Source organism: Electrophorus electricus, chromosome 1, assembly GCF_041902795.1.
Source record: "Electrophorus electricus isolate QZ-2024a chromosome 1, ASM4190279v1, whole genome shotgun sequence".
NCBI classification, from domain to species: domain Eukaryota; kingdom Metazoa; phylum Chordata; class Actinopteri; order Gymnotiformes; family Gymnotidae; genus Electrophorus; species Electrophorus electricus.
The window spans coordinates 22,054,439-22,076,220 of NC_137497.1; the positions used below are offsets into that span (position 1 = coordinate 22,054,439).

Consider the following 21,782-nt stretch of genomic DNA (forward strand, 5'->3'; position numbering starts at 1 on the left):
ACTGTGATTATTCCTCTAAAATCACTACTGCTGTGTTCATTCCAACATAATCACTACTCTGCGTGTCTGCCGACAATATTTTTGGTTTGTATATTAGTGTGTTTGTATTTGTGAAACATTAAATGAGATCTATGTTGTTCTGTTTCCTGTTATGGTGTTAGGGGTGGGATATTTTGATATTTGGACTCTGATTATGGTAACTGCCTTTCACTGACTTATGAACCAACCATCCATTATTTGATCACCTGTCTTAGGTTGCTAATAAATGTTATTTGTCATGTCTTTGTCCATTTTGTCTTTGATGAAGACACAGTAGTGTTAAATGTTGCTGTGTTTGTAAAATTAAAAGACTGAAAATGTATCAGTGTGTTCCAGACCTTTCAAACTCTTCTTTACATTTTTATTAGCAGTTCAGATCTTTTAATTCATCATCCTCTGACTGAACTACATTATTTACTGTGTTTACTCATTTACAGACTATCTGGCTGTGGTCTCACTGAAGGGTCTTGCAAATCTCTCACATCAGTTCTACAAACAGAAAACTCACTGAGAGAGCTGGAGATGAATAAAAATGACCTGCAGATTTCAGGAGTGGAGCAGCTCTGTGCTGGACTGAAGAGTTCACACGGTAAACTGGAGATTCTCAGGTGAGTTTCTGTGACTATTTTTGAATGTAAATAAAGAGCCATTTTAAAAAGGTCAGTGCAAATCCCTTATACTACAGTATTAAACAAACATTGCCAGGCAAGGCAATGCAAGGAACTTTACACTTTTATAGTATATTATAAAGTTCTCTTCTTTAAATAATTCTAAATATAGTTTTCTGTTGAAACCTCACTGCATTTCATTAAATGACCACACTGTGGAGACAAAGAGTTACATTTGTGATGCATGAGCAGATTTTCAAGTCTAGAAGAGAAATATAACATTGTAAAGAAAAGACACAGATGAGTCCTTGTCCACGTGTACAGGTGTATTTATTACAATGCTGCTTCAACTAGGCGCTTTGGCATTTTGTCCACAAGCTGCATTTTTGTTCACCTGAGCGCAGAAATTTTGCAAAATGTCTTTTACAATCACACATGATTCCCTTGTGTTTTTGGGTGGGAAACCCTGTTCTCATTATGATTTACACTGTGTGTTCAACACATGTTGAGGTGAGCTGAACTGACAGCCGTGCTGGAGGAAAGAACGCAACAAGTTAATATTCATTCAATAGACCTGAAAAGTTTATTGTTTATTCCTTAAGATAAACCTGTGATCTCTCTCCATGGGTGTTTTTATGAAACATGTAACTGGCTAATATTAGTAACCTTAAGCTTGCCAAGTTACAGTATATTGTTGGTTAGTACACCTAGATACCTCACGCTAACGTCATATTAGCTTGACTTAGGAGTGAATGTTGGCTGCTAATTTTTTCATCAAACCAGAGACATCAAACAAAAATAGAACAGTGATGGTAGAAGACGTGGAGTCAGCAGAGAGAGAAACTGAGCAGACAGCTGACAGTAAACTCAGGACATCTGAACACAGTAGTGAGGAACAATGTTCAGCACTGGACGAATGAACCTGTGAACTTAATTACAAGAGAGAAAGAAATACAAACAAGACACAGTAATCAGTAATGAGGAGATTAGGAGGAGAGAAGGAGTGAAGTGTGTGTGTGTGTGTGTGTGTGTGTGTGTGTGTGTGTGTGTGTGTGTGTGTGTGTGTGTGTGTGCGTGTGTGTGTGTGTGTGTGTGTGTGTGTGTGTGTGTGTGTGTGTGTGTGTGTGTGTCACACTGGGTGCCTGATGTACTGTAACAAGGCTAATGAGGCTAATGTTAGCTTCCTTAAATCTAAGGAACTGGCTAGAATATAAAATACTCCTGCTTGTTCGTTTACAGTTAGTATAGAGAGACAGAAAACAACCAGGATGAAGAGAAAGAGTAATGCTATTGCCATGGCAACCTTCTTTAGTAAGAAGACAGCAGGAGAGAGAAAAGACAGAAGAACTTGATGGTGAAAGTGTCCAGGAGGAGGACATGGAAGAGCGTGGACACAGCAGACAGAGACAGAGGAGCCAGCTGTGTCCACTCTCACTGTAGCCCCACAGCTCTGCTGTAGTGTCAGCTGTGTCCACTCTCACTGTAGACCCACAGCTCTGCTGTAGTCAGCTGTGTCCACTCTCACTGTAGCCCCACAGCTCTGATGTAGTGTCAGCTGTGTCCACTCTCACTGTAGCCCCACAGGTCTGCTGTAGTGTCAGCTGTGTCCACTCCCACTGTAGCCCCACAGGTCTGCTGTAGAACCACAGGTCTGCTGTAGTGTCAGCTGTGTCCACTCTCACTGTAGCACCACAGGTCTGCTGTAGTGTCAGCTGTGTCCACTCTCACTGTAGCCCCACAGATCTGCTGTAGTGTCAGCTGTTTCCACTCTCACTGTAGCCCCACAGGTCTGCTGTAGTGTCAGCTGTGTCCACTCTCATTGTAGCCCCACAGGTCTGCTGTAGTATCAGCTGTGTCCACTCTCACTGTAGCCCCACAGGTCTGCTGTAGACCCACAGGTCTGCTGTAGTGTCAGCTGTGTCCACTCTCACTGTAGCCCCACAGGTCTGCTGTAGTGTCAGCTGTGTCCACTCTCACTGTTGCCCCACATGTCTGCTGTTGTGTCAGCTGTGTCCACTCTCACTGTAGCCCCACAGGTCTGCTGTAGTGTCAGCTGTGTCCACTCTCACTGTAGCCCCACAGCTCTGCTGTAGTGTCAGCTGTGTCCACTCTCACTGTAGCCCCACAGCTCTGCTGTAGTGTCAGCTGTGTCCACTCTCACTGTAGCCCCACAGGTCTGCTGTAGTGTCAGCTGTGTCCACTCCCACTGTAGCCCCACAGGTCTGCTGTAGACCCACAGGTCTGCTGTAGTGTCAGCTGTGTCCACTCTCACTGTAGCCCCACAGGTCTGCTGTAGTGTCAGCTGTGTCCACTCTCACTGTAGCCCCACAGATCTGCTGTAGTGTCAGCTGTGTCCACTCTCACTGTAGCCCCACAGGTCTGCTGTAGTGTCAGCTGTGTCCACTCTGACTGTAGCCCCACAGGTCTGCTGTAGTGTCAGCTGTGTCCACTCTCACTGTAGCCCCACAGGTCTGCTGTAGTATCAGCTGTGTCCACTCTCAATGTAGCCCCACAGGTCTGCTGTAGACCCACAGGTCTGCTGTAGTGTCAGCTGTGTCCACTCTCACTGTAGCCCCACAGGTCTGCTGTAGTGTCAGCTGTGTCCACTCTCACTTTTGCCCCACAGGTCTGCTGTTGTGTCAGCTGTGTCCACTCTCACTGTAGCCCCACAGGTCTGCTGTAGTGTCAGCTGTGTCCCCTCTCACTGTAGCCCCACAGGTCTGCTGTAGTGTCAGCTGTGTCCACTCTCACTGTAGCCCCACAGGTCTGCTGTACTGATGGGGTCTGAGTCACACACACCTGACTAACTGATGGGGTCTGCCTCACACACACCTGACTGAATTATGGGGTCCCTGACTCAGCTATTGAGCCTCTGGGATTCTCGGTGCACCACAAAGACAGAACTCAGGACCTCATTGGGAAAATCAATGGCAGAGGAGAATGTTTCATGATCAGTGACTCATAGTGTGACCACAGGAATGTAAACAATAGTAAAAGATTCTGCTCTCTGCATTCTGTCCAATCAATACTGAAGAGTTCATTCCTCCATAATCACTACTGCAGTGTTTATTGCTCCATAATCACTACACTGCTTGTCTTCCAACAATATTTTCTGTTTGTATATTAGTGTATTTGTATTTGTGAAACATTGAAAGAGATCTATGTTGTTCTGTTTCCTGTTATGGTGTTAGGGGTGGGATATTTTAATATTTGGTCTCTGATTATGGTAACTGCCATTCACTGACTTATGAGCCAACCATCCATTATTTGTTCACCTGTCTTAGGTTGCTAATAAATGTTATTTGTCATGTCTTTGTCCATTTTGTCTTTGATGAAGACACAGTAATGCTGAAATGTTGCTGTGTTTGTCAAATTAAAAGTCTAAAAATGTATCAGTGTGTTCCAGACCTTCTAAGCGCTTCTTTACATTTTTATTAGCAGTTCAGATCTTTTAATTCATCATCCTCTGACTGAACTACATTATTTATTGTATTTACTCTTTTACAGACTATCTGGCTGTGGTCTCACTGAAGGGACTTGCAAATTTCTCACATCAGTTCTACAAACAGAAAACTCACTGAGAGAGCTGGAGATGAATAATAATGACCTGCAGAATTCAGGAGTGAAGCAGCTCTGTGCTGGACTGAAGAGTTCACACTGTAAACTGGAGATTCTCAGGTGAGTTTCTGTGACTATTTTTAATGTAAATAAAGAGCCATTTTAAAAAGGTCAGTGTCAACTCCCTTATACTACAGTATTAAACAAACATTGCCAGGCAAGGCAATGCAAGGAAATTTACACTTTTATATTATATTATAAGGTTCTCTTCTTTAAATATTTCTAAATATAGTTTTCTGTTGAAACCTCACTGCATTTCATTAAATGACCACACTGTGGAGACAAAGAGTTACATTTGTGATGCATGAGCAGATTTTCAAGCCTATAAGACAAATATAACATTGTAAAGAGGAGACACAGATGAGTCCTTGTCCACGTGTACAGGTGTATTTATTACAATGCTGCTGCAACTAAGCGCTTTGGCATTTTGTCCACAAGCTACATTTTTGTTCCCCTGAGAGCAGACATTTTTCAAAATGTCTTACAGGATGAATATATTCAGAAACTCCAACAACACTGTTGTAAAATGAAGTGTTCTAATGTAAGATTTTCAATGAGTGATTTTATCTAGTTTATGTATGGAAACACTGTAAACATCAGTCATTCTAATCTCTCTGCAAATTAAAGCCCTTAAAGTCTTAATGAAAACATTTAAAGCTGAACCATTGAGGCTCTTGGTACATTACAGGACACTTTTACAATCACACATGATTCCCATGTGTTTTTGGGTGGGAGACCCCGTTCTCATTATGATTTACACTGTGTGTTCAACACATGTTGAGGTGAGCTGAAATGACAGCCGTGCTGGAGGAAAGAACGAAACAAGTTAATATTCATTCAAAAGAACTGAAAAGTTTATTGGTTATTCCTTAAAATAAACCTGTTATCTCTCTCCACAGGTGTTTTTATGAAGCATGTAGCTGGCTAATATTAGTAACCTTAAGCTTGCCAAGTTACAGTATATTGTTGGTTACTACACCTAGATACCTCACGCTAACGTCATATTAGCTTGACTTAGGAGTGAATGTTGGCTGCTAATTTTTTCATCAAGCTAGAGACATCAAACAAAAATAGAACAGTGATGGTAGAAGACGTCGAGTCAGCAGAGAGAGAAACTGAGCAGACAGCTGACAGTAAACTCAGGAGATCTGAACACAGTAGTGAGGAACAATGTTCAGCACTGGACGAGTGAACCTGTGGACTTAATTACAAGAGAAAGAAAGACACACAAGACACAGTAATCAGTAATCAGGAGATTAGGAGGAGAGAAGGAGTGAATTGTGTGTGTGTGTGTGTGTGTGTGTGTGTGTGTGTGTGTGTGTGTGTGTGTGTGTGTGTGTGTGTGTGTATGTGTGTGTGTGTGTGTGTGTGTGTGTGTGTGTCACACTGGTTGCCTGATGTACTATAACAAAGCTAATGAGGCTAATGTTAGCTTCCTTGAATCTAAGTAACTGGCTAGAATATAAAATACTCCTGTTTGTTTGTTTGTTTACAGTTAGTATAGAGAGACAGAAAACAACCAGGATGAAGAGAAAGGCTAATGCTATTGCCATGGCAACCTTCTTTAGTAAGAAGACAGCAGGAGAGAGAAAAGACAGAAGAACTTGATGGTGAAAGTGTCCAGGAGGAGGACATGGAAGAGAGTGGACACAGCAGACAGAGACAGAGGAGCCAGCTGTGTCCACTCTCACTGTAGCCCCACAGATCTGCTGTAGTGTCGGCTGTGTCCACTCTCACTGTAGCCCCACAGGTCTGCTGTAGTGTCAGCTGTGTCCACTCTCACTGTAGCCCCACAGCTCTGCTGTAGTGTCAGCTGTGTCCACTCTCACTGTAGCCCCACAGCTCTGCTGTAGTGTCAGCTGTGTCCACTCTCACTGTAGCCCCACAGGTCTGCTGTAGTATCAGCTGTGTCCACTCTCACTGTAGCCCCACAGGTCTGCTGTAGACCCACAGGTCTGCTGTAGTGTCAGCTGTGTCCACTCTCACTGTAGCCCCACAGATCTGCTGTAGTGTCAGCTGTGTCCACTCTCACTGTAGCCCCACAGGTCTGCTGTACTGATGACTGAATGACTCATAGTGTCTGAGTCACACACACCTGACTGACTGATGGGGTCTGCCTCACACACACCTGACTGACTGACTGGGTCTACCTCACACACACCTGAATGACTGATGGGGTCTGCCTCACACACACCTGACTGATGGGGTCTGCCTCACACACACACCTGACTGACTGATGGGGTCTGCCTCACACACACCTGACTGAATGATGGGGTCCCTGACTCAGCTATTGAGCCTCTGGGATTCTCGGTGCACCACAAAGACAGAACTCAGGACCTCACTGGGAAAAGCAAAGGCAGAGGAGAATGTTTCATGATCAGTGACTCATAGTGTGACCACAGGAATGTAAACACTAGTAAAAGATTCTGCTCTCTGCATTCTGTCCAATCAATACTGCAGTTTTCATTTCTCCATAATCACTACTGCAGTGTTTATTCCTCCATAATCACTACTCTGCTTGTCTTCCAACAATATTTTCTGTTTGTATATTAGTGTGTTTGTATTTGTGAAACATTGAATGAGATCTGTGTTGTTCTGTTTCCTGTTATGTTGTTAGGGGTGGGATATTTTGATATTTGGACTCTGATTATGGTAACTGCCGTTCACTGAATTATCAGCCAACCATCCATTATTTGGTCACCTGTCTTAGGTTGCTAATGAATGTTATTTGTCATCTCTTTGTCCATTTTGTCTATGATGAAGACACGGTAATGTTGAAATGTTGCTGTGTTTGTAAAATTAAAAGGCTAAAAATGTATCAGTGTGTTCCAGACCTTATAAGCTCTTCTTTACATTTTTATTAGCAGTTCAGATCTTTTAATTCATCATCCTCTGACTGAACTACATTATTTACTGTGTTTACTCTTTTACAGACTATCTGGCTGTGGTCTCAATGAAGAGTCTTGCAAATCTCTCACATCAGTTCTACAAACAGAAAACTCACTGAGAGAGCTGAAGATAAATAATAATGACCTGCAGAATTCAGGAGTGGAGCAGCTCTGTGCTGGACTGAAGAGTTCAAACTGTAAACTGGAGATTCTCAGGTGAGTTTTTGTGACTATTTTTGAATGTAAATAAAGAGCCATTTTAAAAAGGTCAGTGTCAATTCCCTTATACTACAGTATTAAACAAACATTGCCAGGCAAGGCAATGCAAGGAACTTTACACTTTTATATTATATTATAAAGTTCTCTTCTTTAAATATTTCTAAATATAGTTTTCTGTTGAAACCTCACTGCATTTCATTAAATGACCACACTGTGGAGACAAAGAGTTACATTTGTGATGCATGAGCAGATTTTCAAGTCTAGAAGAGAAATATAACATTGTAAAGAGGAGACACAGATGAGTCCTTGTCCACATGTACAGGTGTGTTTATTACAATGCTGCTTCAACTAGGCACTTTGGCATTGTGTCCACAAGCTGCATTTTTGGTCACCTGAGAGCAGAAATTTAGCAAAATGTCTTACAGGATGAATATATTCAGAAACTCAAACAACAGTGTTGTAAAATGAAGTGTTCTAATGTAAGATTTTCACTGAGTGATTTTATCTAGTTTATGTATGGAAACACTGTAAACATCAGTCATTCTAATCTCTCTGCAAATAAAAGCCCTTAAAGTCTTAAGAAAAACATTTAAAGCTGAACCATTGAGGCTCTTGGTACATTACAGGACACTTTTACAATCACACATGATTCCCATGTGTTTTTGGGTGGGAGACCCCATTCTCATTATGATTTACACTGTGTGTTCAACACATGTTGAGGTGAGCTGAAATGACAGCCGTGCTGGAGGAAAGATCGAAACAAGTTAATATTCATTCAATAGAACTGAAAAGTTTATTGGTTATTCCTTAAAATAAACCTGTTATCTCTCTCCACAGGTGTTTTTATGAAGCATGTAGCTGGCTAATATTAGTAACCTTAAGCTTGCCAAGTTACAGTATATTGTTGGTTACTACACCTAGATACCTCACGCTAACATCATATTAGCTTGACTTAGGAGTGAATGTTGGCTGCTAATTTTTTCATCAAGCCAGAGACATCAAACAAAAATAGAACAGTGATGGTAGAAGACGTCGAGTCAGCAGAGAGAGAAACTGAGCAGACAGCTGACAGTAAACTCAGGACATCTGAACACAGTAGTGAAGAACAATGTTCAGCACTGGACGAGTGAACCTGTGGACTTAATTACAAGAGAGAAAGAAAGACACACAAGACACAGTAATCAGTAATCAGGAGATTAGGAGGAGAGAAGGAGTGAAGTGTGTGTGTGTGTGTGTGTGTGTGTGTGTGTGTCCGTGTGTGTGTGTGTGTGTGTGTGTGTGTGTGTGTGTGTGTGTGTGTGTCACACTGGTTGCCTGATGTACTATAACAAAGCTAATGAGGCTAATGTTAGCTTCCTTAAATCTAAGGAACTGGCTAGAATATAAAACACTCCTGCTTGTTCGTTTACAGTTAGTATAGAGAGACAGAAAACAACCAGGATGAAGATAAAGGCTAATGCTATTGCCATGGCAACCTTCTTTAGTAAGAAGACAGCAGGAGAGAGAAAAGACAGAAGAGCTTGATGGTGAAAGTGTCCAGGAGGAGGACATGGAAGAGAGTGAACACAGCAGACAGAGACAGAGGAGCCAGCTGTGACCACTCTCACTGTAGCCCCACAGCTCTGCTGTAGTGTCAGCTGTGTCCACTCTCACTGTAGCCCCACAGCTCTGCTGTAGTGTCCGCTGTGTCCACTTTCACTGTAGCCCCAAAGGTCTGATGTAGTGTCAGCTGTGTCCACTCTCACTGAAGCACCACAGGTCTGCTGTAGTGTCAGCTGTGTCCACTCTCACTGTAGCACCACAGGTCTGCTGTAGTTTCAGCTGTGTCCACTCTCACTGTAGTGCCACAGGTCTGCTGTAGTGTCAGTTGTGTCCACTCTCACTGTAGCCCCACAGGTCTGCTGTACTGATGACTGAATGACTGATAGGGTCTGAGTCACACACACCTGACTGACTGATGGGGTCTGCCTCACACACACCTGACTGACTGACTGACTGGGTCTACCTCACACACACCTGAATGACTGATAAGGTTTGAGTCACACACACCTGACTGACTGATGGGGTCTGCCTCACACACACCTGACTGACTGACTGGGTCTACCTCACACACACCTGAATGACTGATGGGGTCTGTCTCACACACACCTGACTGATGGGGTCTGCCTCACACACACACCTGACTGACTGATGGTGTCTGCCTCACACACACCTGACTGAATGATGGGGTCTGCCTCACACACACCTGACTGAATGATGGTGTCCCTGACTCAGCTATTGAGCCTCTGGGATTCTCGGTGCACCACAAAGACAGAACTCAGGACCTCTCTTGGAAAAGCAAAGGCAGAGGAGAATGTTTCATGATCACTGACTCATAATGTGACCACAGGAATGTAAACACTAGTAAAAGATTCTGCTCTCTGCATTCTGTCCAATCAATACTGCAGTTTTCATTTCTCCATAATCACTACTGCAGTGTTTATTCCTCCATAATCACTACTCTGCTTGTCTTCCAACAATATTTTCTGTTTGTATATTAGTGTGTTTGTATTTGTGAAACAATGAATGAGATCTGTGTTGTTCTGTTTCCTGTTATGTTGTTAGGGGTGGGATATTTTGATATTTGGACTCTGATTATGGTAACTGCCATTCACTGAATTATCAGCCAACCATCCATTATTTGGTCACCTGTCTTAGGTTGCTGATGAATGTTATTTATCATGTCTTTGTCCATTTTATCTATGATGAAGACACGGTAATGTTGAAATGTTGCTGTGTTTGTAAAATTAAAAGGCTAAAAATGTATCAGTGTGTTCCAGACCTTATAAGCTCTTCTTTACATTTTTATTAGCAGTTCAGATCTTTTAATTCATCATCCTCTGACTGAACTACATTATTTACTGTGTTTACTCTTTTACAGACTATCTGGCTGTGGTCTCAATGAAGAGTCTTGCAAATCTCTCACATCAGTTCTACAAACAGAAAACTCACTGAGAGAGCTGAAGATAAATAATAATGACCTGCAGAATTCAGGAGTGGAGCAGCTCTGTTCTGGACTGAAGAGTTCAAACTGTAAACTGGAGATTCTCAGGTGAGTTTCTGTGACTATTTTTGAATGTAAATAAAGAGCCATTTTAAAAAGGTCAGTGTCAATTCCCTTATACTACAGTATTAAACAAACATTGCCAGGCAAGGCAATGCAAGGAACTTTACACTTTTATATTATATTATAAAGTTCTCTTCTTTAACTATTTCTAAATATAGTTTTCTGTTGAAACCTCACTGCATTTCATTAAATGACCACACTGTGGAGACAAAGAGTTACATTTGTGATGCATGAGCAGATTTTCAAGTCTAGAAGAGAAATATAACATTGCAAAGAAAAGACACAGATGAGTCCTTGTCCACGTGTACAGGTGTATTTATGACAATGCTGCTTCAACTAGGTGCTTTGGCATTTTGTCCACAAGCTGCATTTTTGTTCACCTGAGTGCAGAAATTTTGCAAAATGTCTTACAGGATGAATATATTCAGAAACTCCAACAACAATGTTGTAAAATGAAGTGTTCTAATGTAAGATTTTCAATGAGTGATTTTATCTAGTTTATGTATGGAAACACTGTAAACATCAGTCATTCTAATCTCTCTGTAAATAAAAGCCCTTAAAGTCTTAATGAAACCATTTAAAGCTGAACCATTGAGGTTCTGGACACATTACAGGACACTTTTACAAACACACATGATTTCCTTGCATTTTTGGGTGGGAGATTCCGTTCTCATTATGATTTACACCATGTGTTCAACATATGTTAAGGTGAGCTGAAATGACAGCTGTGTTGGAGGAAAGAACGAAACAAGTTAATATTCATTCAATAGAACTGAAAAGTTTATTGGTTATTCCTTAAAATAAACCTGTTATCTCTCTCCACAGGTGTTTTTATGAAGCATGTAGCTGGCTAATATTAGTAACCTTAAGCTTGCCAAGTTACAGTATATTGTTGGTTACTACACCTAGATACCTCACGCTAACGTCATATTAGCTTGACTTAGGAGTGAATGTTGGCTGCTAATTTTTTCATCAAGCTAGAGACATCAAACAAAAATAGAACAGTGATGGTAGAAGACGTCGAGTCAGCAGAGAGAGAAACTGAGCAGACAGCTGACAGTAAACTCAGGATACCTGAACACAGTAGTGAGGAACAATGTTCAGCACTGGACGAGTGAACCTGTGGACTTAATTACAAGAGAGAAAGAAAGACACACAAGACACAGTAATCAGTAATCAGGAGATTAGGAGGAGAGAAGGAGTGAAGTGTGTGTGTGTGTGTGTGTGTGTGTGTGTGTGTGTGTGTGTGTGTGTGTGTGTGTGTGTGTGTGTGTGTGTGTGTGTCACACTGGTTGCCTGATGTACTATAACAAAGCTAATGAGGCTAATGTTAGCTTCCTTAAATCTAAGGAACTGGCTTGAATATAAAATACTCCTGCTTGTTCGTTTACAGTTAGTAGAGAGAGACAGAAAACAACCAGGATGAAGAGAAAGGGTAATGCTATTGCCATGGCAACCTTCTTTAGTAAGAAGACAGCAGGAGAGAGAAAAGACAGAAGAACTTGATGGTGAAAGTGTCCAGGAGGAGGACATGGAAGAGAGTGATCTCAGCAGACAGAGACAGAGGAGCCAACTGTGTCCACTCTCACTGTAGCCCCACAGGTCTGCTGTAGTGTCAGCTGTGTCCACTCTCACTGTAGCCCCACAGGTCTGCTGTAGTCTCAGCTGTGTCCACTCTTACTTTAGCCCCATAGGTCTGCTCTAGTGTCAGCTGTGTCCACTCTCACTGTAGCCCCACAGGTCTGCTGTAGTGTCAGCTGTGTCCACTCTCACTGTAGCGCCACAGGTCTGCTGTAGTGTCAGCTGTGTCCACTCTCACTGTAGCCCCACAGGTCTGCTGTAGTGTCAGATGTGTCCACTCTCACTGTAGCCCCACAGGTCTGCTGTAGTGTCAGATGTGTCCACTCTCACTGTAGCCCCACAGGTCTGCTGTACTGATGGGGTCTGCCTCACACACACCCGACTGACTGATGGGGTCCCTGACTCAGCTATTTAGCCTCTGGGATTCTCGGTGCACCACACAGACAGAACTCAGGACCTCACTGGGAAAAGCAAAGGCAGAGGAGAGTGTTTCATGATCAGTGACTCATAGTGTGAGCACAGGAATGTAAACACTAGTAAAAGATTCAGATCTCTGCATTCTGTCCAATCAATACTGCAGTGTTCATTCCTCCATAATCACTACTGCAGTGTTCATCCCACCATAATCACTACTGCAGTGTTTATTCCTCCATAATCACTACTCTGCTTGTCTTCCAACAATATTTTCTGTTTGTATATTAGTGTGTTTGTATTTGTGAAACATTGAATGAGATCTATGTTGTTCTGTTTCCTGTTATGGTGGTAGGGGTGGGATATTTTGATATTTGGACTCTGATTCTGGTAAATGCCATTCACTGACTTATCAGCCAACCAGACATTATTTGATCACCTATCTTAGGTTGCTAATGTATGCTATTTGGCATGTCTTTGTCCATTTTGTCTATGATGAAGACACGGTAATGTTGAAATGTTGCTGTGTTTGTAAAATTAAAAGGCTAAAAATGTATCAGTGTGTTCCAGAACTTATAGGCTCGTCTTTACATTTTTATTAGCAGTTCAGATCTTTTAATTCATCATCCTCTGACTGAACTACATTATTTACTGTATTTACTTTTTTTTACAGACTATCTGGCTGTGGTCTCACTGAAGGGTCTTGCAAATCTCTCACATCAGTTCTACAAACAGAAAACTCACTGAGAGAGCTGGAGATGAATAATAATGACCTGCAGAATTCAGGAGTGAAGCAGCTCTGTGCTGGACTGAAGAGTTCACACTGTAAACTGGAGATTCTTAGGTGAGTTTCTGTGACTATTTTTGAATGTAAATAAAGAGACATTTTAAAAAGGTCAGTGTCAACTCCCTTATAGTACAGTATTAAACAAACATTGCCAGGCAAGGCAATGCAAGGAACTTTACACTTTTATATTATATTATAAAGTTCTCTTCTTTAAATATTTCTAAATATAGTTTTCTGTTGAAACCTCACTGCATTTCATTAAATGACCACACTGTGGAGACAAAGAGTTATATTTGTGATGTATGAGCAGATTTTCAAGTCTAGAAGAGAAATATAACATTGTAAAGAAAAGACACAGATGAGTCCTTGTCCACGTGTACAGGAGTATTTATTACAATGCTGCTTCAACTAGGTGCTTTGGCATTTTGTCCACAAGCTGCATTTTTGTTCACCTGAGCGCAGAAATTTTGCAAAATGTCTTACAGGATGAATATATTCAGAAACTCCAACAACAGTGTTGTAAAATGAAGTGTTCTAATGTAAGATTTTCAGTGAGTGATTTTATCTAGTTTATGTATGGAAACACTGTAAACATCAGTCATTCTAATCTCTCTGTAAATAAAAGCCCTTAAAGTCTTAATGAAACCATTTAAAGCTGAACCTTTGAGGTTCTGGACACATTACAGGACACTTTTACAAACACGTGATTTCCTTGCGTTTTTGGGTGGTAGATTCCGTTCTCATCATGATTTACACCATGTGTTCAACATATGTTAAGGTGAGCTGAAATGACAGCCGTGCTGGAGGAAAGAACGAAACAAGTTCATATTCATTCAATAGACCTGAAAGGTATATTGGTTATTCCTTAAGATAAACCTGTGATCTCTCTCCATGGGTGTTTTTATGAAACATGTAGCTGGCTAATATTAGTAACCTTAAGCTTGCCAAGTTACAGTATATTGTTGGTTACTACTCTTAGATACCTCATGCTAACATCATATTAGCTTGACTTAGGAGTGAATGTTGGCTGCTAATTTTTTCATCAAGCCAGAGACATCAAACAAAAATAGAACAGTGATGGTAGAAGACGTCGAGTCAGCAGAGAGAGAAACTGAGCAGACAGCTGACAGTAAACTCAGGACATCTGAACACAGTAGTGAAGAACAATGTTCAGCACTGGACGAGTGAACCTGTGGACTTAATTACAAGAGAGAAAGAAAGACACACAAGACACAGTAATCAGTAATCAGGAGATTAGGAGGAGAGAAGGAGTGAAGTGTGTGTGTGTGTGTGTGTGTCCGTGTGTGTGTGTGTGTGTGTGTGTGTGTGTGTGTGTGTGTCACACTGGTTGCCTGATGTACTATAACAAAGCTAATGAGGCTAATGTTAGCTTCCTTAAATCTAAGGAACTGGCTAGAATATAAAACACTCCTGCTTTTTCGTTTACAGTTAGTATAGAGAGACAGAAAACAACCAGGATGAAGAGAAAGAGTAATGCTATTGCCATGGCAACCTTCTTTAGTAAGAAGACAGCAGGAGAGAGAAAAGACAGAAGAACTTGATGGTGAAATTGTCCAGGAGGAGGACATGGAAGAGAGTGAACACAGCAGACAGAGACGGAGGAGCCAGCTGTGTCCACTCTCACTGTAGCGCCACAGGTCTGCTGTAGTGTCAGATGTGTCCACTCTCACTGTAGCCCCACAGGTCTGCTGTAGTTTCAGCTGTGTGCACTCTCACTGTAGCCCCACAGGTCTGCTGTAGTGTCAGCTGTGTCCACTCTCACTGTAGCCCCACAGGTCTGCTGTAGTGTCAGCTGTGTCCACTCTCACTGTAGCCCCACAGGTCTGCTGACTTATTTAGTTCGGTGTTTTTTTGTGTGCGTTAATGTAAATGGTTGATTTTAGTGAATAAATTAGTTGTGTGAAGTAGTGATATTGGGTGTGTATGTGGTGCATAGCATTTGTGGTGTTTTGTAATTACATCAGAACTTTAGATCAGACATTTCTGCACGCATAATTCATCATATGATACCACATAATTCAGATACACTGAGAATTATAACCACACATAGAAATATAACCACAAGTAGAATTTTTGGAATCTTGAAAGACAACCTTTTTCAAGGGGATGAATCAAAGAATGGAAGATACTTGTAAGTGATATAAAATATTAAGTGCTGGACAGAAATGAAACTTTTCTCAGGTAATAATATTTGTGTTTATGTAACCCACACCCTTGATTTACTGGTGATGATTCATTCAAATTGTAATCTTATGGGTTAATTAATGATTCCCTGCCTGACCTCATGTGAATGTCATAATCTGATAAGGAATTAAACAGTATTTAGTTTATTACACACTATAATAGTGGTTTTACCACTATATTAACTTGTGTACCCTGAAATTCCTCTGTGCTGTAAGCCCATTTTAGTGTGTCACCACAAGATGTCCTCTGGTCCCATCTGTCCCCCCAATAAATATGTTCTGCAGGCCTCAACTGGACATTTGGTGCTAAAATTATTTCCCAGCCAGTAAATCAGACCTGACACTGATTAGTTCAGGACCAATATGACTACTGTTTATACACAGTAAACCAGATCTCACACTGTTTAGCTCAGGGCCAATATAACTACTGTTTATACACAGTAAACCAGACCTCACACTGTTTAGTTCAGGGCCAATATAACTACTGTTTATACACAGTAAACCAGACCTCACACTGTTTAGTTCAGTGCCAATATAACTACTGTTTATACACAGTAAACCAGACCTCACACTGTTTAGTTCAGGGCCAATATGACTACTGTTTATACACAATAAACCAGACCTCACACTGTTTAGTTCAGGACCAATATAACTACTGTTTATACACAGTAAACCAGACCTCACACTGTTTAGTTCAGGGCCAATATGACTACTGTATATACACAGTAAACCAGACCTCACACTGTTTAGTTCAGAGCCAATATGACTACTGTTTGAAATGTTATTTATTATATAGATTGACACAAGTATGTTTCATTTACTGTTTATAATGCTTCACCTCAATTGAAATGTGTGTGTGTGTGAGGGAGAGACAGAACTCTTATTTGTGTGTGTGTGTGTGTGTGTGTGTTTGGGTGTGTGAAAGAGGGGGGGAGAGAGAGAACTTTTATCTGTGTGTGTGAGACAAAGTGGGACAGAACTATTGTGTGTGTGTGACTTTGTGTGTGAGAGACAGAGAGACAGAACTGTTATCTATGTGTTTGAGAGAGAAAGAGAACTATTATCTATGTGTGTTTGTGTCTGAAATAGAGAACGAGAGACAGTGAGAGAGACAGACAGATCTATTATTTGTGTGTGTGTGGGTGTGTGTGTGTGTATGTGAGAGAGAGAGACAGACATATATATTTGTGTGCGTTAGAGAGGCAGAACTATTATCTGTGTGTGACCACCACTGATAGAATGTGCTCCTCACTGGACCCCTTGCTGTGCTCCTTGTCCTTCTGCTTCCTCCATACACGAGAACAAACACTGACCACAGAAAATACTTAAAACCACAACATGTCTGGAGGGCTCAGAAGTTCAGAAACAATACTGAAGGTGTTTTGCAGGGAAAAGATATAAAACACAAATAGTGGGAGAGTCAAGGCACTGTTCTGTTTTTTTTTTAAAAAAGGAAAAAATGTATAAAACTTTTAATTACTGCATTGTTTATAGCAACACTCTAATACAATGGTTATGCTACAGTTCTGATATTTTATGCATTACATTATTATTAATATGTGTCCAGGCTGCATCCCAAACATTATAGTAACATGGCCGTCTTTAGGGTTCACAAATTATGAAGAAAATCATCAGTATTATCTTACAGTGTTTGATAAATGGTAAAGGATTGTTGGAGGCAGCCATCTTCAGCTGCTGGTTATTTCAGCTGCAGATGATTAGAGAGAGATACCAACCTTTATACATCTCTGCTATGTGCCAGTGTAGGCGAGAGACCACAACAGACACTTTATTCTGAGCACAAACCATTATTACAAAAATGTGATAGAGATCTACAAACATGGGGAGTACAAGCCACAATAAAAGAAAGAAAATACAGTAGTAGATGTAACAAGTTCAAATCCACTCAGTGAATGTACAGTAATCTTCTACACCCAAGATATTTTATGTTGATACACACAGACACACAATAGACTACACTACCCAACACTGGCACAATGACCTGGGGGAGTTGTTCTAGGACAGATCCAACTCTGGAAACTGAAGGTACAAATCTGTGTTCTATTAGCATGCCTGTGTTCAGTCTGTCTATTAAATCTTATCAGGCTGCAGTTATGGAGTGTTTGTAGTTTCACTGTAACTGTAGTGTGGTAGCAGCAGGGTGTGTTTGGGTGTGTGTAGGGCACCAGAATGGTCAGAAACAGTATAACACCATTATATGTAGTGAAGATAATGTTCCTGATATTTTCTCAACTAAAACTGGGAGCACACAAAACAACAGAAAACAGTTTGGTCTAGAAATACAGTAATAACCTTGTGATTGTTGCCCTTGTGTTTTTAGGAAGTCTATGTTGACGTAATAAATGTCAAAAGGTACAATAAAAACACTCCACAAATTCTTAAAATTGTACCATTTGAAAAAAATAAAAGGTAGAAATAACAAGAATATACAAGAAGCACTTGTGTACAGCAGTAACAGAAATATGAGTGATAAGGTTCTCAATTTGAGTAATATTAATTTTATCCAATCACATATGTGGTAGGACGGTCCCATGACAACAGTATATTGAATGACGTCATTACAGTGGCCAATAGCGTCAGAGGAGCTGTTTTAACTTACTGAGGTGAAGAGAACTGTAGTGGATCATGAAAATGACAGAAAATCTCACAAACTGGAATTGGAGGATATTTGCTGCTATGGTGATTTCCAACTGAAAAGGAAAATACCAGAAAGGGACAGACAAAAATAAAAGTAGATGGACTAAGACAGACAAAGCCTGTATGAGTTTTTCACTGAATCTCTGATCGTCATTCATGGCTAACAGCTAACTAGCTAATGTTAGCAAAGAAAATCTAACTGTGTTGATTTGTTTAGTTGTTTACTGTTCAGCACAGATATCTAACCAGCTAACAGTGTCAACAATTTGACCAAACCGTCAATAAGCAAGATTGGACTTCTTGTCTTTGCAACAATCAAGTTACAGTCTTTAGGAGAAATGCGGTTGGATCTTCACGTAGTTGTGAGCGGGAGGGAGGAGGGTGAGGGTGTGACGGGAGATTTGACGGGGATGTGATTTATAACATCTGGTGTTCATGAAGTACAGCTGTGTATTAATCAGTCAGGTCCCCTACATCAGTTTAAACACATTTAAACCTTGTAGCTAGGTTACAGGTGGTCACTAGGTTACAGGTGGTTACTAGGTTACAGGTGGTCACTAGGTTACAACCGCGATCACGCTATCCGCGCTTTAGCGATTCACGGTCAAGTCATCCGCGCTTTTGAAATATGCGCCTATATGCTTGATTTTACGGTATTTCGCTGCTCACCGCAATCTAACTCTTCCTAAGCAAAGAAACAGACTTGCGTATTTTTAAGCGCTTTGATGGACATGCACGTTTACTACATTTATAAGTACAAAATACAGTTTACTTGATTGAACTAGTTTAATTGCATAATTACATTAAACACAATTGGTAATATATTTACACAGCATAATAAGCATTGTGGAAAAGCTTTTTCTACATAATGTTTCTCAGAAGGTTATTATAGATCTTGATGGCCAGCTGAAACAGGGGTTATCACTAGTGAAATGTGGCAAATGTGCAGGGCAGGGGAACTCCAGGGCTGAAATATTCCACTGCCAATTCAATGGTGGCCCTTGGCCATCACCAGATCATTAATAAATCTATATTGAAGTTTATTACATATTTTTCTGAATTTTAACAAAATGCAAAAACAGTTCCACTACCACATGTGAGTAGAAGCCCTTGACTATTAGCAGAGTAAGTTTGGACACATTTCACTGTAAAATGGCTTCATAAATCCATATTAAAGTCAAACTACCTTTAGGCGAAATAATACACTAATTTTGTATAGACTGAATTTGCAGAGTATCAGCAGAGTAAGGTTGGACAGATTTCATTGTATCATTTTTTCATAAACCTCTTTTAAAATCATAATACCTTTAGGTGAATTCATGTGCTCATTTCATTTAGGCTGATTTTGGATATCTATTTCTCAGAAATGTCCCATAAAGCCAAGACAGTTCCATGACCACATAAGAGTGCATTTATATTTACATTTACGCCATTTGGCAAACGCTCTTATCCAGAGCAACTTAGAAAAGTGCTTTGTCATTTCCTCATAAAACAGATCCTAGCCAGTAAAGTAGGTTAGAGTCCAAGATACCAATGAACTAGAATACTGTTGAAATACAGGGATCAGTGCTAATGCCTAGAAGTGCAAAATACATATAAGCTCTATAACAGACAATCAGTGCAATAAACAATAAGTACTACAGTTAGTCAACATAGGAGCAGTCAACATCAGAGTAATAAATAATAAGTACTAGATTTAGTCAACATGGGAGCAGTCAACATCAGAGTAATAAATAATAAGTACTAGAGTTAGTCAACATAGGTGCAGTCAACATCAGAGTAGTAAACAATACCCTACAATAAGTACTAGAGTTTCAGTTAGTCAATATAGGAGCAGGATCAGTGGTCATTTAAATAGTCCACAAACAGATGGGTCTTCAGTCTGTGTTTGAACACTGCAAGGGACTCTGCTGTCCGGACAGAATGCGGAAGTTTAATAATCCCATATTAAAGTCATACTACCATTAGGGGACTTCATGTACTCATTTACAATATGCTAATTTTGGAAATCTATTTCTCAGAAATTTCCCATAATGCCAAAACAATTCCACTATACTATATACTATGAAGTATGCTGTGATATCTGTTGTATCTACTATAGGGTATATTGTGATATCTGTTGTATCTACTGTAGGGTATATTGTAATGTCTGTTGTATTTACTGAAGGGTATACTGTAATGTTGTATCTGCTGTAAGGTATATTGTAATATTTGTTGTATCTACTGTAGAGTATATTGTGATATCTGATGTACCTACTGTAGAGTATATTGTAATGTCTGTTGTATCTACTGAAGGATATATTGTGATATCTGTTGTATCTACTGTAGGGTATATTGTATTGTCTTGTATCTACTGTAGGGTATATTGTAATATTTGTTGTATCTACTGTAGGGTATATTGTAATGCCTGTTGTATCTACTGAAGGGTATATTGTTATATCTGTTGTATCTTCTATAGGGTATATTGTATTGTCTTGTATCTAATGTAGGGTATATTGTAATATTTGTTGTATCTACTGTAGGGTATATTTTATTGTCTGTTGTATCTACTGTAGGGTATATTTTATTGTCTGTTGTATCTACTGTAGGGTATATTGTAATGTCTGTTGTATCTACTTGCAGTCTAGCTATCTGTAATCTTGAGGAAAACACTTGTGAAAATCTGGCATCAGCTTTGCAACTTCCAAACTCCCTCCTGAGGGAACTGGACCTTAGTAACAACAACCTGAACAATTCAGGAGTGGAGCAGCTCTCTGCTGGACTGAAGAGTTCACACTGTAAACTGGAGATACTCAGGTGAGATTTGTTATATTCAATAAATATTCTTCTTGTATCTAAAAAACAAGATGAGCTTTCTAGTGAAATTCACTGGGAATAATCATTTGGCCACATCTTTGTGCTAGAGTTCAATTTCTCCATTAATAGAGCAGGAATCAGCTTCTTCCTGAAGAAAAGAGTCCTAGATTACAGGACTGTAGTTTATACCTGTTTTAATGGCATAAACAAAACCCCCACACATATATAAGTATGCATCGCTTAGGACTCTAAGACTTTATCTCTGCATTGTCACTGGTCCTGTTTCTATATTAAACATGTCATTAAATAGCTGTCTCAGGTTCACAGGTCCAGATTCACAGGTCCATAAATGTGACAGTGTTATTACTCCTGTTATCACAGCCAGATGTAGAATTCTGCCAAGATTTTACCGGCATCATCTCATACAGTCTGACATGTATCAGTCTTATAAGTCCACTGAACTCATACAGTGTAAGTCCAGCTTTAGGGTTCTTCTGATGTAGGTTAATAGTGCACTAGAGTTCTGAAGGGCAGGAATAAAAATAAGAGCTAAAATAAACACAGACAGCAGCGATCTGGAGAAGAGTGAACAAAGCCATCTGCCATGGAGGACGCCATCTTGGAGATGAGAGTGGAGGAACCTCCCACTACAGTTAGCAGCCTCTCTAGCTGCTCCATGCAGGCTGGTCTGGAAATACATCTCACTCTCTGTCTCTCTACCTGTTTCCCTCCTTTCTGCAGACTGTCTGACTGTTTGGTCACAGAAGAAGGCTGTTCTTCTCTAGCTTCAGCTCTGAGGTCAAACCCCTCCCACCTGAAAGAACTGGATCTGACGTACAACCACCCAGGAGAGTCAGGAGTGAAGCT

The 21,782-nt window shown here is 40.5% G+C and overlaps 1 protein-coding gene across 16 annotated transcripts in view; it reads left to right on the forward strand.

Moving 5' to 3' along the window:
* The window catches only part of LOC145657473 (NACHT, LRR and PYD domains-containing protein 12-like), a 69,008-nt gene that overhangs the window by 45,000 nt on the left and 2,226 nt on the right, over positions 1-21,782 (forward strand). For 15 of the 16 annotated variants that reach the window (XM_081712345.1, XM_081712337.1, XM_081712367.1 and 12 more), the window contains 7 exons: positions 477-647; positions 4,155-4,325; positions 7,199-7,369; positions 10,293-10,463; positions 13,144-13,314; positions 20,742-20,915; positions 21,657-21,782. The exon at positions 21,657-21,782 is cut by the window's right edge and continues 48 nt beyond it. In XM_081712345.1, the coding sequence (XP_081568471.1) occupies positions 477-647; positions 4,155-4,325; positions 7,199-7,369; positions 10,293-10,463; positions 13,144-13,314; positions 20,742-20,915; positions 21,657-21,782 (1,155 nt within the window). The remainder of the gene's footprint in view (positions 1-476; positions 648-4,154; positions 4,326-7,198; positions 7,370-10,292; positions 10,464-13,143; positions 13,315-20,741; positions 20,916-21,656) is intronic. The other variant, XM_081712401.1, reaches the window with a different exon arrangement.